A 17,467-nucleotide genomic window follows, 5' to 3' on the forward strand; every position below is an offset into this window, starting at 1 on the left:
TTAATTGGAAATGCAGATAAAGCATTTTTATCAAACGCTTTAGTGCAACAACAAAAACAATTACTTTTGCATGTGAAAACATAGTCCTACTGCTCATTAGTCCTACTCCACCTGCTTAACCCACCCATTTTAATTTTGAGCCCACTTCGCTGTCGGCCAAAATAGGGGACCTGGCTCACGCCTGGGAGGCAGTCTGGTTCCAAAACGAAAATAATCAAACCCGGTTCACCGGGGATATTCCGGGGCATTAATCGAATTCCCTTATTGGGACCGCTGGGGTGCAGAAAATCGACGTGACATCATATGGCACCTGATTTGCACGCGCATCCACATCCAACACCCCGATTTAGGGCTGGGCGATTAATCGTATAAACTGTTTATAGGACCGGTTTGGATTTTTACAATTTTAATGTTTAGTTTGTTAAATGTCGTAATTGAGTAATGAAACTAGAACAATTATAACTGAGAACTTACTAGCACAGCCAAAGACACTTTATTGTATTTTACTCAGTGTTGGGACCATAGACATTATTGGGACAGTTTCTGAAGCGGGAGAAAAAGCCTAGAAATCGGTTCAAAATAAGAATTGCCATTAAATTAATACAAAATACATTGTCACAGAGGGACTAGTCACCGAAAATTTGCAAGATCGAATCCCCTAGCCGACAAGGTAAAAATCTGTCATTCTGCCACAGAACAAGGCAGTTATCTCGCTGTTCCTAGGCCGTCATTGAAAATACGAATTTATTCTTAACTGACTTGCCTAGTTTAAAAAAAAACATGAAATTAAGAAAATGAAGGACTACAATGAAATGCTGGAATTGAACAAATAGCATTAGTTCTAATCCAGAGTGAGGCTACAAGAGGATTTTGATTCCAATAAAAAGTTAATAGGATGCTTTGTCCAATTTCCTGTAATTCTGAACATTGTTTTCATGTCTTATGAAGTGTTCATACATTGCCTTCTGACTGTATGCATCCCCCTTGACTTATTCCATATGTTGTGTTTGTCGGAATTCAAAATGGATGACATAAAAATCTCACCCAACACATTTTTTAGAAATTTTAGCAAATTTATTGAAAATGAAATACAGAAATATCTATAAGTATTCACATCCCCAAGTCAATACATGTTAGAATCACCTTTGGAAGTGATTACAGCTGTCTTTCGGGGGTAAGTCTAAGAGCTTTTCATAACTGAATTGTACAATATTTTTACATTATTCTTTAAAAAAATTATTCAGGCTCTGTCAAGGTGGTTGTTGATCATTACTAGACAGCCATTTTTTTATCTTGCCATAGATTTTCAAGCAGATTTAAGTCAAAACTGTAACTAAGCCACAGGAACATCAACGTTGTTTTGGTAAGCAACTCGTATATTTGGCCTGTTTTTCCTTTTCACTCTGTCATGTAGGTTAGTTTGTATTGTGGAGTAACTACAATGTTGATCCATTCTCAGTTTTTGCCGATCACAGCCATTTACCTGTATTAAAATCACCATTGGTCTCATAGTGAAATCCCTGAACAGTTTCCTTCTTCTGCAACTGAGTTAGGAAGGACATCTGTATCTTTGTAGTGACTGGGTATTGATACGTCATCCAACGTGTAATTAATAACTTCACCATTATCAAAGGGATATTCAATGAATGCTTGACAAAATGAGAAGAAAAAAAATCCAGAAAATCACATTGTAGGATTTGTAATGAATTTATTTGCAAATTATGGTGGAAAATAAGTATTTGGTCAATGACAAAAGATTATCCATAATTTGCAAATAAATTCATTAAAAGTCCTACAATGTGATTTTCAGGAGTTTTCTTCTCATTTTGTCATAGTTGAAGTGTACCTATGATGAAAATTACAGGCCTCTCTCATCTTTTTAAGTGGGAGAACTTGCACAATTGGTGGCTGACTAAATACTTTTTTGCCCCACTGTATCTGGCAATAGCTATGGTGGACAATTCTGCAGTCAGCATGCTAAATTGCACACTCCCTCAACTTGAGACATCTGTGGCATTGTGATGTGACAACTGCACATTTTAAAGTGTCATTTTATCCCCAGCACAAGTTGTACCTGTGTAATGATCATGCGGTTTAATCAGCTTGTTGATATGCCATACCTGTCAGGTGGATGGATTATCTTTGCAAAGGAGAAATGCTCACTGACAGGGATGTAAACACATTTGTATTCAAGAAAAACACTTTTTGTGCATATTGAACTTTTTTTTTTGTCAGGTCATGAAACATGGGAACACTTTACATGTTGCGCTTATATGTTTGTTTAGTGTAACTTAAGCACATAGTTACTACTGAACTTATTTGGGCTTACCATGCAAGGGGTTCACTACTTAGATGCAAGACATTTTAGCTTTTCATTTGTTACATTTCTAAAAACATAATTCCACTTTGACATGGGGTATTACGTGTCGGCCAGTGACTCAATTTTTAAAATTAGGCTGTAACAAAAATGTGGAACAAGTAAAGGCGTGTGAATACTTTATGAAGGCACCATATCTAGGGGGCCTGACTTGCAGGGGGGGACCCAAACTCTCCCCCCTTCCTTTAGGTGATCAAAATAACCCTGTGTAGCACACCACCCCCCACAAGGTTCAAAATAACAGTACACAATCTTAATTTTTACAGATTTAATTAGACACCAATTTAAGATTACCACAGATATAGTTCCATAAAACTACACATTACGTTGACAGACTTAGGCTACTGCAGTTCAAATAACGAAAAATAAAGACAAACACCCACAGCGACATACATAAGACATTGTCAAATACATGCATATTAAGTAGGCCTAGTGTTAAAATACATTACGGTGGCCCTCAAGTCGAACATCTTGATCAGCCTGTAAAACCAAGAGTATCCACCACCTTTCCTAGGTACTTCACCGTTGCTTGGGCAATTTCACTCAATACTACCACATCATCCAAATATGCCTCTGAATTTTCCAGAACATGTAGAATGATTTGCATAAACCTTTTGAAACTACCACAACTACCGCTGGCCAGAAACATCTGTGGAGGCACCGTAGAAAAGAGCTGGTCAACAACCTAGACAAGGCTGGTGAATCATAAAAAATTTAATAAAAATATCCCTTAAATGCATATGACATTTGATTACCGTTAACTAAACGGCTAGAGACTAACCTACTTCACACAATACATCATTATTCAAAAATGTATATGATCTGAAAAAACATGGTTTGTTTGAGGATGATGACAGATGGTTTTACTATAAAAACACAAACCATGTCAAAACAGGGCATCTTCTCGTGGGCAATAAAGGAAATATACTTGAACTTTAAGATTCTACATGGTTGCTACAAAATTAGCAACAATCAGTGTTCATCACTCAGGCTATAGCAATGATTGAGCCTTTAAATATGGCCTCCAATTAGAACGTTTAGTTAAAAACAACATTGTAGTTAAATACAAACAATATAAACATTTGGGCTACACACCACAGCCATTACTACATTTCTATACAAGCATCTTTTGGACTCTGTTGAACCAGTTTGGTTGGTTGAAAGAGGCCTAATGAATACAGGTGTGCACCATTTATACTAGGAATGGCCCTGCCTCTTTCCAGGTGGTCTTTATTGGGTTTTTGATTACTCCTGACACACACACACACACACCTTTATAATACAGTAAGATAGTAATATTCTATGGCTAATATAGAACGTCTTCATGATGGCTGGTTTAGACAGTATAGTCGAAGTACAATCATTGTACTCGTCCTCTTTCAATTTCATTATAGTTAAAGTTGTACTTTTTAGCCATGCTATTGTATCCTTGGATTAAAAGGGACAAAGCTTCAAGAAGGTTCATGGCTTGTGTGTAAAGATACATTTATTTCAAAACAATTAGGCATATTCCAGAGATTGAGAAAAATGGGACTGATACCCAAACTAGACAAACTACATTTAATGAACAAGTTTAAATTAAAATGTGTATAAAAATACAAAATGTGTTTGGAGAAATAATTGGGACTTTCCAAGTCAAATAACAGTGCATATCTACCACATGCGAGTAGCACTACCACATAAAATAAGCACATTTTACAGTCGTATAGGAGAATTACACCTAGTTTGGTTACAAACATAATCTATGAATAATAGTATAGTTTTGATACAATCCATATCACAGTATATGGCAACATTTTACATAATGTGAATTGAATACTATTGGCTCTCTACTTTAATAGGACAAAGGTTATGGCAGTTACAGGAGAAAGTTATAAAATAGTCAACCAAAAAATTGATACAAATAAATTAAACAGAGCAATGACCACTTTCCCTAACATTCAATCAAACCTGAAGATGAGGAATCTAAAGGAACATCATTTTTTATATTAGTCCATGTCTGATGCCTTTATACATAAATACATTACAAATAGGGTTCTGTAGTAAAGCTTTGATCAAACCATGGTGACCATCTGTATGTTGAAATAGCTGCCATCATACAGAGTACAAAACATTAGGAACACCTTCCTAATATTGAGTTGCACCTCCTTTTGCCCTCAGAACAGCCTCAATTAGTCAGGGCATGGACTATACACGGAGTCACAAGCTTTCCACAGGGATGCCGGCCCATGTTGACTCCAATAGTTCCCAGTTGTTTCAAGTTGGCTGGATGTCCTTCGGTTGGTGGACTATTCTTGATACACACGGGACACTGTTGAGCATGAAAACCCCAGCAGCGTTGCAGTTCTTGACACAAACCAGAGCACCTGGCACCTAATACCATACCCCATTCAAAGAAACTAATCTTTTGTCTCGCCCATTCACCCCCTGAATGGCACACATACCCAATCTATATTTCAATTGTCTCGAGGATTTTAAAAAAAATCCTTATTTAACCAGTTTCCCCTTCATCTACATTGATTGACGTGTACTTAACAGGGGATAATAAGAGATCATAGTTTTCACCTGGTCTGTCTGTCATGGAAAGAGGAAGTGTTTTGTACACTCAGTGCTAATATTAACCAGATGCAGAGAATAAAATATGGTAAATTGAACATGAGTTCACACAATAATGAGTGTGTTAATTTGGCATGTGAGCTTTCACGTCTCGATACTAGCAGAACAAATACATGGCCAGAGCTCTACAATCCCCCCCCCCAGTATGCAATGTTGATACAGCCTCTAGTCTATTTCACTGACATGGAGAATAAAAAGCTTAGAAATTAAATGTCAGTTTCAGAAAATATTACCATGGTTTAAGAATATTTAAATGACATGAACAGTAGTGGATAGGGCAGGAGGTACAGAACTTGAAAACACATTTCTTGAAATAAGTGACGACAAAAGTAGCCTACATGAGGGATGTTGTAGGGGCTTTCTCGGTTAACGGCATGTACTGACAATTGTATAGAACCACCCTCAATATCCATGACAGTCATGGGACATATATAACAATACTAAGAAGAACATTTTTGCGATCTATTCATTACATTGTAGCCCCCCCCCCCTTATATACACAAAAATATTCAGAACTGTACAGTATTTGCGCCAGAGGCCAAGTGGCAGACGAAAATGGTGTTATTATTTCACCACTAACATCTTGCAAAAGATGTAGACGGATTTGTACAACCGAATCGTGCAGGACTCAAAAAGTTCTGGAAAGGCATCAAACTTATAGCACAATTAAAGGGCATCAAAATTCTCAATAGGAGAAAACCAGGGAAGCTTTTTGGTTGGCCCACTCGCCAGTCTTTTCTTGACATCATAAGAGGATCCATAGGCCTCGTTCCATTTAGCACCATAGCCCCTTCCCGGAACCCTGTGTGTGTTCAAAGAACTAAAAAGGAATAAATAAGTGTCCACTATACCGTCACCTTCAGATATGCTCTAAGGGGCTAGGAAACTAAATGGAACTGGTCTGTAGACTGAGATAGGAAGTGTTCAAAAAGTGCTGCTCCAAGGTCAGTTTGTGGATTTTTAGCTTATATATTGGTTCAGGTGAGGACTGGCGATCGAGAGCGCTATAGGGGCACACTATAGGCTCCCTCAAAACGTTTGAATGTGCTTTGTATGTACATCCAAAGACACGGAACAATATCACTGGCCTTACATATTACAATATCAAATGTTAAAATGTGCACTGGAAAGAGTATAGTATTAATATATCAGAGAGTACACCCGGTGCACAATCAAGGCTGGATATGACATTGGTTGTGTAGACGTGTCCCTTTAACAAAGAAACCTCTAAAGAATAAGGCTCTGGTCAGATTTTTTAGAAACATTAAAAAAGCTGAATTGCTTCCCACAACTCTGACAAATTGATTTTGCCAAATTTCTACAGCTTTACCCTTTATTAGGAGTCTGATCAATGACCATGTTGATTAAGGAAAGGACAAGCTAAATAAAAGAGAGAATAAATCCTTTCAGAAAGTGACCAGACCCAGTGTGTGTGTATGGGGTATAGGACAGGAGAAGGCAGAGTGTAGAAGGCTGTTCTCGATCCTAATGGATATGGCTCTATCCTACTACAAAAAGGTACAGTTCCAGAGGTCTCCATTTCTCATACAGCTTTAGTGGATCCAGCATTTTATATTGAAAACAAATTGTGAATATTCACAATCTCATAGCACTCAGAGAGAAAGGGGGGGGGGGGGGCAAGAGTCCATTGATAACAGATATAAAATAACAAACCTTGCCCTCCTGGTACAGAACGCAACATTTTAGAAGTAGTCCAGCTGCCCTTGAATTGAAAGCAATCCCAGAAGACTGTCTTGTGAGCGCTCCAGAACTTCATAAAATCCCAACGGTCTCCACCTGACTTCTGTAGAGTGTCTGAGACATTATGACATCAAATCCCCACTGTTCCTCCGCCCCTCATCTTTGACCTGGGGGAGTGAGTGGGATGTTCGGTGGCGTGGGGCTCATCACATTCGCTCTGCTCGCCTGTGCTTGCTCCTCTGGCTCATGCTGTTGTTTCTTCTGGCAGCAGGGCTTATAGAGGTGGGGGTCTAAGAGTACCTCTCCGAAGCGTCCCTTGTAGATGATGCCACAGCACACCTTCTGCCTAAAACCCACAGAGGACAGTCAAGACAGCAAAGCACTATAGTGAGAGAGTAAACCAAATCAAACAAATGTGCCATGAAGGAGGATTAAATGGGGCTATGGAGTTAATTATGCATTAAAATGAGGAAATACAGCATCTGAACCAAAACTGGTCGAGTATAACATGGGTTGCATTCATTTGGGTACACCGTAGCAAGGCATTTTGCAACAGAAAAATGGTTTCTCATTGGAAAAGTTCAGGTAGTTCCTCATTCGTTTCTGTCCGTTTGGGGCCTGATAAATGACCGATTCCACCATCCTAGCCATTACCTTTTCCAGTAGGTGAGGTCCAGGAAAGAGAAGACTGGCGAGTGGGTGGCACCAGGTGAGAGTTCCATGTCCGAGCCCTCGTCTGATTGGTTGCTGTAGCTGGGAGAATGGGCAGGGGAGGCACTGGAGGTGGTGCTGTGGGCGTCAGAGTCTGTGGGGGGCAGGGCACAATCAGAAACTCATCAACTTATTCATAACATGGTTCAGGTAAACATCTGTAATATTTATTTTGGAATTAGTCCAGAAATATCAATCAAGGTCTCTTGTTTCACAGCCCTTTAGGTAGGACAAATAATGGAGAGAAGAGTTGAGATCCATTTACTTTTGAAACCCCAAAGTTTACAATGCACAAGGCAGCATAGCCGAGCACAGAGTATCATCTGCTTACTGCGTCTCTTGAGCTCCTTCTGCACTCGGCTGATCTGACTTGGCCTGGCTCGCCTCTTCTTGGACCTCACTGTCATCTTCCAGCTTGACCCAGAACCTTTAGCATCAACAACCTGTGACACAGGAGAGAAGGGTTGAGTGACAGATGGGTGGATGTCTGCTTCCAAGGTAACTGCACCAATGTATAGAATGGCCTATAGGGCAGCAAATAAACAATGTACTGTATCTAAGTAAAAGCGGTTATTATATGCCTACAGGTGTTGCGTCTATTACTGGGAGTGACTGTGTTGTGTAAGACTTATATGGAATACTGAGAGTGGATGGGAGTATGGATGGATTCTGAGGCCTTACATGATTCCAGTTCTTTATGGAGCCAGCTGGTAGTTTCTTCCACCTTTTCACCAGGAGAACACAGGCATTACAGATCTCCCCAAAACGCACCTCACTCAGCCTGGAGGGAAAATTATAGGGGAGAAAGAATGAATGATTACAGCCTTGAAGCTCAGCGTATGGTTATTTTATCCCTGCTCCAGTCAGTGCGAGTCGGTCAGAGCTATTTTCTGCTAGAACGCTTCTCCTGTTGACTTACTTCACCGGTTACCATAGCAATGAACCGACGCATACTGGCCCGGCCAATAGCGGAGAGGCAAAGTGACAAGGTGAGGACGTAAAACTCTTTCCATTCTGGTTTCATACAAAAATACTTATTTAATGAGATGAAAAGGGAAATGTGTCCTAGTTTGATAATTGAGTCTTTTACCTCAGGAGTTTATTTAAGTTATTGCACTGGGAGTTAAAACAAAACTGTTTCCAAAACGGAATGAACATCTAATTGCATTACAGTGACTTATAGTCATGAGAATGAACACTGACAAGAATCCTAAAACAATTACAATTTCTGTATTGTCCAAATCTGACAGAAAGTCTGAAGGCCTCAGACCTCTCTACCCCCAGAGTTGAGCTGCAGAGGGAGGCTGAGAGCTAGATCTGCCCAGGGTCTGGGTCTGAGCCAGAGTATAGAGGAGTGGTCCACTCACCCAAAGCAGCTGTGAAAGTCCCTCTCATAGCGCTTGCTGTCGGTGAAGCGGGAGCTGGAGGACTTGGCCCGACAGATACAGCAACCGTCTAGGCTCCGGTACATCTTGGGCTTGTGGAAGCCAAACATCTGGAACACACAGGATGGGGGAAATGAAGCAATGATAATTTACATAGATATGTTTGTAAAAACTGTGGATATGATATGTAATCTGGCCAGGATTATGATGACACACCTGTCTATTTCATGGAGGATAGCTTACTCACTGATTCAACACTATACAGGTAGGTTGACTGTTTTTATTCAAAGGTCCACTGTTCATAAGAGTTAACAGTCCTAGAACCATCTCATGAGAGTTCAGTTCACAACAGCATGGAATAACAGTCTTCATAATTCACACACGGCTGTAAATATATAAGGACTTTTATTTTTTCTAATTTGAAAAAAAAGGACAGTTTAAAAACAGTCCTGCGACTCCTGTCCACCCAAACAAATGAAACTCTTGAAGAATGACTACACAATTGGCAAGTAGTTTCTTACATGTCAGTCAGGAAGCTAGCTGCCGGCAGAGACTTCTATTATGGTTGTTGAAGGGTTCTGACTAGAACTTCTAAACCAGCTGATATATAGATTACGCACACACACATTTCAAGTCAGAAGTTTAACTACACCCAGATTGGAGTTATTAAAAAAATTGGTTTTTCAACCACTCCAAATGTTTTGTTACCCACACTATAGTTTTGGCAAGTCTGTTAGGACATCTACTTTGTGCATGACAAGTAAATTTTCCGACAATTGTTTGACAGATTATTTCACTGTATCGCAATTCTAGTGGGTCAGAAGTTCACATACACTAAGTTCACTGTGCCTTAAAACAGCTTGGAAAATGTCATGGCTTTAGAAGCTTCCGATAGGCTAATTGACATCATTTGAGGTGTACCTGTGGATGTATTTCAAGGCCTACCTTCAAACTCAGTGCCTCTTTGCTTGACATCATGGTAGAAATCAAAAGAAAAATCAGCGACAACCTTGGAAGAATGCTTGGGATCATTGTCCATTTGGAAGACCCCTTTGCAACCAAGCTTTAGCTTCCTGACTGATGTCTTGAGAGGTTGCTTCAATATATCCACATAATTGTCCTCCCTCATGATGTCATCTATTTTGTGAAGTGCACCAGTCCCTCCTGCAGCAAAGCACCCCCACAACATGATTCTGCCACCCCAGTGCTTTACGGTTGGGATGGTGTTCTTCTGCTTGCAAGACTCCCCCTTTTCCATCCAAACATAACAATGGTCATTATGGCAAAACAGTTCCATTTTTGTTTCATCAGACCAGAGGATATTTCTCCAAAAAGTATGGCATTTGTCCCCACGTGCAAACCGTAGACTGGTTTCTTTGTGGCAGTTTTGGAGCAGTCGCTTCTTCCTTGCGGAGCGACCTTCATGTTTATGTCAATATAGGACTCGTTTTACTGTAGATAGACACTTTTGTACCCGTTTCCTCCAGCATCTACACAAGGTCCTTTGCTGTTGTTCTGGGATTGATTTGCACTTTTCGCACCAAAGTACGCTCATCTCTAGGAGACAGAACGTGTCTCCTTCCTGAGCAGTATCACGGCTGTGTGGTCCCATGGTGTTTATACTTGCGAAGAGGCACTGGGTTTGAAGGTAGGCCTTGAAATACATCCACAGGTACACCTCCAATTGACTCAAATGATGTCAATTAGTCTATCAGAAGCTTCTAAAGCTATGACAATTTTCTGGAATTTTCCAAGCTGTTTAAAGGCACAGTCAACTTAGGGTATGTAAACTTCTGACCCACTGGAATTGTGAATTATAATTAAGTGAAATAATCTGTGTAAACAATTGTTAAAATTACTTGTGTCATGCAAAGTAGATGTCCTAACTGACTTGCCAAAACTATAGTTTGTTAACAATACATTTGTGGAGTGGTTGAAAAACAAGTTAATGACTCCAACCTAAGTGTATGTAAACTTCAACAGTGGAATATACACTGCTCAAAAAATAAAGGGAACACTTTAACAACACAATGTAACTCCAAGTCAATCACACTGTGAAATCAAACTGTCCACTTAGGAAGCAACACTGATTGACAATAAATTTCACATGTTGTTGTGCAAATGGAAGACAACAGGTGGAAATTATAGGCAATTATCAAGACACCCCCAATAAAGGAGTGGTTCTGCAGGTGGGGACCACAGACCACCTCTCAGTTCCTATGCTTCCTGGCTGATGTTTTGGTCACTTTTGAATGCTGGCGGTGCCTTCACTCGTGGTAGCATGAGACGGCGTCTACAACCCACACAAGTGGCTCAGGTAGTGCAGCTCATCCAGGATGGCACATCAATGTGAGCTGTGGCAAGGTTTGCTGTATCTGTCAGCGTAGTGTCCAGAGCATGGAGGCACTACCAGGAGACAGGCCAGTACATCAGGAGACGTGGAGGAGGCCGTAGGAGGGCAACAACCCAGCAGCAGGACCACTACATCCACCTTTGTGCAAGGAGGAGTAGGAGGAGCACTGCCAGAGCCCTGCAAAATGACCTCCAGCAGGCAACAAATGTGCATGTGTCTGCTCAAATGGTCAGAAACGGACTCCTTGAGGGTGGTATGAGGGCCCGACGTCCACAGTTGGGGGTTGTGCTTACAGCCCAACACCGTGCAGGACGTTTGGCATTCTCCAGAGAACAGCAAGATTGGCAAATTCGCCACTGGCGCCGTGTGCTCTATACAGATGAAAGCAGGTTCACACTGAGCACATGTGACAGACGTGAGTCTGGAGACGCCGTGGAGAAGGTTCTGCTGCCTGCAACATCCTCCAGCATGACCGGTTTGGCGGTGGGTCAGTCATGGTGTGGGGTGGCATTTCTTTGGGGAGCCGCACAGCTCTCCATGTGCTCGCCAGAGGTAGCCTGACTGCCATTAGGTACCGAGATGAGATCCTCAGACCCCTTGTGAGACCATATGCTGGTGCGGTTGACCCTGGGTTCCTCCTAATGCAAGACCTCACAGACTGTCCAGGAGTTGGCGGATGTTTTAGTCCAGGTCTGGGAGGAGATCCCTCAGGAGACCATCCGCCACCTCATCAGGAGCATGCCCAGACGTTGTAGGGAGGTCATACAGGCACGTGGAGGCCACACACACACACACACTACTGAGCCTCATTTTGACTTGTTTTAAGGACATTACATCAAAGTTGGATCAGCCTGTAGTGGGGTTTTCCACTTTAATTTTGAGTGTGACTCCAAATCCAGACCTCCATGGGTTGATAAATTTGATTTCCATTGATAGTTGAATGTGCTGACAAAATCACACAAATTATGTAAAGAATAAATTATTTAATGAGAATATTTCATTCAGATCGAGGGTGTTATTTTAGTGTTCCCTTTATTTTTTTGAGCAGTATATATATATATATATATATATATATATATAAATAAATAAACAAACACAGTAGGGTTTCACATTTTTGGGAATATTCATAGGTGGAATATATGCAAATTCATATTAATACCATTTAAATGACGATGTTTTATGCACTGGATCCATTTACCATATGGAGACAAACAAACCTTCTCATAAGTAGACATCATTGCAATAGAAATAAAATGAATAGTTTAGTTACAAATTGAACTTGATTCAGATGAGTTGACTCTTCACATGGGATGATCTCACTGAACAAAGGGGAATGTTGAATGATCCCCATGATCCATCACATCTCCCAAAAACGTTTAACATACATCTGTAAAATGATAGTCTAGAAACTAAAGCTTTGGTCGTCTTTCTCTCAGGCTTCCATGTCTTCCCCCTGGACGTCCACCTCTTTAACAGACTGAGGCCTCCTCACTGTCCCTTTCCAACCTTGAGGATGGCTCATTGTCAGGCTCAAAAAAGCCTCAAATTTTCCCAGATGGCCAACAAATTTTCAACCCTTGTATTGGTCAGCCTGCTCCGTGCTTTGGTGTGTGTCTTCTAAAAACAAAGACCAGTTGCTCGCTGAGGCAGCTGAGGTTGGTGGGATTTGGAGTTGGAGGCAACAGGGGAAAGAGCCTCAGAGCCAGTCCCTTCCACCAGGTGGCTGATGAGATATGTTGGCAAGACTGCCATATTGCATCTCCATCCCAAAGCCCTTGCTTGGAAGTGTACTTCGCCAGAATGCCAAGACCCTTGCCCTCATCCAGACCAAGGTGAAGAAACACAGTAGCGATGACACCATAAGCCTTGTTGATCTCTGCACCAGACAGGATTTTCTTGCCAGCATACTTAGGGTCCAACATATACGCTGCGGCATGTATGGGCTCCAGGCAGAAGTCTTCACGCTTAATTTCTTCTGTTACATCTGCAAGCAGAGTCTGAACATCAGACAGGATGGCATTGTCTCCCTCAATCCGTGCAATGGCTACTGCTATAGGTTTCAGGAAGTTTGCTGCTTACAACTCTCTCCCAAAACACATCATCCAGGAGGATCCTCTTGATGGGGCTGTGCATATTGGCAGACTGATATAGCCATTTCTTGGAGACTCCTTCCCCTCCAGGAGACTGTCAAACATGATGACACCACCCCAACAGGTGTTGCTAGGCAGCTTCAATGTGATCTTATTCTTCTCACTTTGCTTGGTGAGGTAGATTGCGGCTATAACTTGATGACCCTTCACATACCTAACCATTTCCTTGCCTCTTGTGTAGAGTGTATACATTGTCTTCAGTGCCATGTCCTTGAGGAGCAGATTCAATGCAGGAGCAGCACAGCCAATGGGTGTGATGCGAGGGTAGGAGTCCTCCACTTTAGACCAAGCAGCCTTCATGTTCGCAGAATTGTCCGTCACCGGTGCAAATACCTTCTGTGGTCCAAGGTCATTGATGACTGCCTTCAGCTCATCTGCAATGTAAAGACTGGTGTCTGTTGTCCCTTGTGTCTGTGCTCTTGTAAAATACTGGTTGGGTGGAGATGTAGTCAATTATTCCTTGCCCACCAGCATTCGACCACACATCAGAGGTGTTTACTATACAGTCTGCTTTCTCTATGATTTTCTTGACCTTCACTTGAACTCTGCAACCAGCCAATGAGTAGATAAAGCATGTCTGGTTGGAGGGGTGTATGCTGGGCAAAGAACTTTCAGAAATCTCTTCCAATACACATTGTCTGTGAGCATCAGAGGTGAACCAGTTGCATACACAGCTTGAGCAAGACATTCATCAGCATTTCTCTGACTACGTTCCTCCATTGAGTAAAACAAACTTCTGATTCCAGGAGGACCATGAGCTGTTGCTATCGTTAAGGTGTCTGTCGGATTCATCATTTTCACCTTGAATAGAAGTAGAGGGACTTTGTCAGAGGTTGCTTGTTGTGAGCACTGGGGGAACTTTATGCACTTGGCCAGATGATTCTGCATCTTTCTTGCATTCTTCACATATGATTTCACACAGCATTTGCAAATGTACACAGCTTTCCTTCTATATTAGCTGCAGTGAAATGTCTCCACACATCAGTGCCTGTGGCATTTCTGTAAAAAGACAAAAAAAGTTTTAATAAACTCAAATACAATTCCATGTACAGATAAATAGTTAAGCAGTTAGATTAAACAACTCCTTTGTAAGATAAATGTTTTAATGAAACATGCATGGAAACCGGTGAATTAACACTTATGGTTTCAGGCTCAAGCAAGCTAAAACCCACATGGTAGAAAAATCTAACTAGCAGAAATTGTTAAGTTATAAATGATCAACACACACTTTGCTAGTTAAGAAAAAAAATGTCAAAATATATTCACCCCACCCAGTATAGTAATAAAAACTTACCAGAAAGCATGTAGTCCTCCAGTGCAGTAGTGTGGGCTCAATAGCATATCATTAGTGTGCAAGATCTTGAGAATCAGCTGTACATGTGATGGAAGAATGCACTGTGCATGCAGAGGGTTGCAATTGAGGATAGTTTAACCAGAATATGCCACAAGACCTAGAATTGCCTTGTGTATCCCACGACAAAAATGTACTGTTATAACCTAACTTTTTGGATAAATTTTTGCAAAATTCCCTGGCTTAACTTCCCATGGACATTTTCTGGAATGTTTCTGACCCTTTGCAACCCTACTACTAAGTCTTCATAACTTTACTATAAAGAGTGTAAGTAGGCTACTGAGAGAAAGTGATGTGGCACTCAGTGGTGAGGCTGAGGCATGTGCAATGCATGCAAGAGAACGCAAAGACAGAGAGAGAGGACGCACTCAGAGGTTAGTACAGTGGATCCAAAACTTGGGAGTCAGTGCCTCATTTGGGGCAGTCCCCAGAGAATCGAATAATATTCTCAAAAATGTTAAAAGCTTAAAAAATGGTTTTAATTTAAATACCTTCGCATATAGGCAGACATTAAAATGCAATCAATACAGTTGTATAAAATGTAATAAATTCTAATTTCATCCGATGCTAAAGTATGAATAATTTTTCACATTTCCCAGCTGAACATTACAATTGTATTGTAAAGGCTGTATTTGTAGATTGACTGAGGTGAAACAACCTACAGCAACCAAGATAATGGCCGGAGTCATTTTTGCTGTTCTCCAAACAGCATTCTGGAGTGTTTTAGTTGTATAGAAAAGCAGTACATGGATATGGCCCTGTTCATGCATTACTATGAACATAATACACAGTCATAGGCCTGCGTCACACAATGCTGTGGAGACGAGCCCCCTTAACGCTAGCATTGCATCCCAGACAGAGAGAACTAGGATATCCGTCATCACGTCAATGAGACCAGAACAGGACAGCCTGGCCATGTACAGCGACGCTGTTATGCAACCGCAGTGCTGATGCAACGAAAAGCCATGTGGTCCTGACTCCCTATGGCAGGGATGCGGGCATGTGGCAGCATCCATGTGATGCTCAAATGTCAGTGGTCACAGAGCCGATTATGGTATGAAAATCGATAAAAGGGAGTTGAAACACAGCCTCAATCACGATGTATCATCATGCAAAAATGTTAAGCTAAAGACGGTGAATTGAATAGCCTACTTAGAAACAACAAATATCACACAGTAAAAGCCATAAATATGGTCAGTGGGACTGGTCGTAAATCTTGAACGGCACAAACGATTGTATAATACCAGCTCTGACGTAGGGCCTATTGCCTAACTTGAAAATGGCAACATGCTTCGAAGGATGCAGGCGGGCGGCATGGAGCCGACTGTACACTGAACCCGGGGTGTGCTTGCGAAATTTACTACGATCAAAATATCTGCTTTGAATCGTTTTTTCATCAATAATTAGATCAAATGTAACAACCACTGCATTGTCGACTGGTTTAGTGAATATATTGTTTGTTTGTTTAAAAGCCCTACATGCGTCGAGAATGTACATCGATCATTACCACCCACTGAGAAAGCATGGTCCCCTCTGGTTCCCATGCAGCATCCATATTAAGACACAATTTGACCAGCTTACGAGTACGAATGCTGCTTCAAAGAGTTCGTAAAACAACTACTTGATACAAAGTGTCACTTAACACCGCATCTTTCTGCATGACTAAGTCTCTGTTTCCCGAATAATTATGCGTCAATGGGAAGGTTCCAAACTCATGGCCGGACTGTAAACATGCACATTTTCAGAGAAGCTGTTTGCTACTTACATTTAGGAATTGTATTAATACAAGTGTGAAATAAAGGATAAGACCTGAACAGTCCATTCATGCAAACAAGTTCCAGGGTTGAACAATATTGAAAGGAGACCCAGTGGCATGTTTGGCGCAGAGCCACACACCCACATGTCACTCAAACGACACCCAGTCTTTCACTCAGATTGGAATTGTCATTTGATAAATCACAACGAAATTGTTAACTCGTAGTCAAGTAGCCTACACCGTTTGCATGTAAGGTTTTGTTGATGCGGCAGTATGGGGTATTTTGAAAACGAAACCAGCCTACATATCAATAAGTTACCTGAAAAAACAATACATCTAACTAATTAAAACAGTGCGGGTTACAATGGTTGAGTTGCACAGAAACAAACATTTGTAGGACTCTAGTCCTGATCTAGGAATGTGAGCATTCCTTGTCACCGGACACCAAATGCCAAGCAGAAGAAAGGAGCGCGCATATTAACACGAATACAATTCCCAGTGCTTGTCATTGGCTGCCAAACACTGAAGTAAAACACATTAGTTAACTCGTCAAAAAGTTCAAAACAATTTAGGATATTAAAAAAGGGTTTTCATAGCTTACCGATATATTTAACCACGTTAAATAGCCTACATCCTCGAATAACTTCAGCACATAGTGTGAAGATTGTTTTAAATATAATTGGTTGTCTGTTTGGCAAAGTAATGTCCTTACCTTGAGTTACAGTCAATGACGAATGAGTTGTAAAGATGATAAAAGACGTCGTTAGTAGGCTATTTAAACGCATGTAACAATGAATACACCGTTCGGATGTTTCCGTTTTACTTGCGTGTCTGGGGGAGAATCTCAAATGTATTTGCTCGCGTCCTCTCTCCTCACCTCCTTTTCAAAACCCATTGGAGGAAAATGTCGGAGGGACGAGACCTCTGGCTTTCTCATCCAATGGGTTTTGAGGAGAGCAAGAGAGGACGCGAGGAGTGCACATTTGCGATTCTCCCAGGAGTATTATAAATGTTTACGCATGCGCGTTTGGCAACTCCACCATTTTCTGATTTTCTTCAATCAAACC

The 17,467-nt window shown here is 41.1% G+C and overlaps 1 protein-coding gene across 2 annotated transcripts; it reads right to left on the reverse strand.

The window, feature by feature from the left end:
- Positions 1-4,782: 4,782 nt before the first annotated feature.
- Positions 4,783-17,402, reverse strand: LOC109896726 (SIN3-HDAC complex-associated factor-like). Of its 2 annotated transcripts, none has more exons than XM_020491044.2 (6): positions 17,113-17,402; positions 8,773-8,900; positions 8,087-8,186; positions 7,737-7,848; positions 7,349-7,499; positions 4,783-7,040 (listed from the first exon to the last, which is right to left on the reverse strand). In XM_020491044.2, exons 2-6 carry the CDS (start codon positions 8,898-8,900, stop codon positions 6,851-6,853), a joined length of 681 nt encoding a protein of 226 aa, XP_020346633.1. In that variant the 5' UTR covers positions 17,113-17,402; the 3' UTR covers positions 4,783-6,850. The 2 variants fall into 2 exon arrangements, with proteins under 2 accessions (XP_020346633.1, XP_020346634.1); XM_020491045.2 differs by lacking the exon at positions 17,113-17,402 and adding an exon at positions 17,002-17,104.
- Between the last annotated feature and the right edge of the window lie 65 nt (positions 17,403-17,467).

This window comes from Oncorhynchus kisutch, linkage group LG9 (genome assembly GCF_002021735.2).
Source record: "Oncorhynchus kisutch isolate 150728-3 linkage group LG9, Okis_V2, whole genome shotgun sequence".
Classification (NCBI taxonomy): Eukaryota; Metazoa; Chordata; class Actinopteri; order Salmoniformes; family Salmonidae; genus Oncorhynchus; species Oncorhynchus kisutch.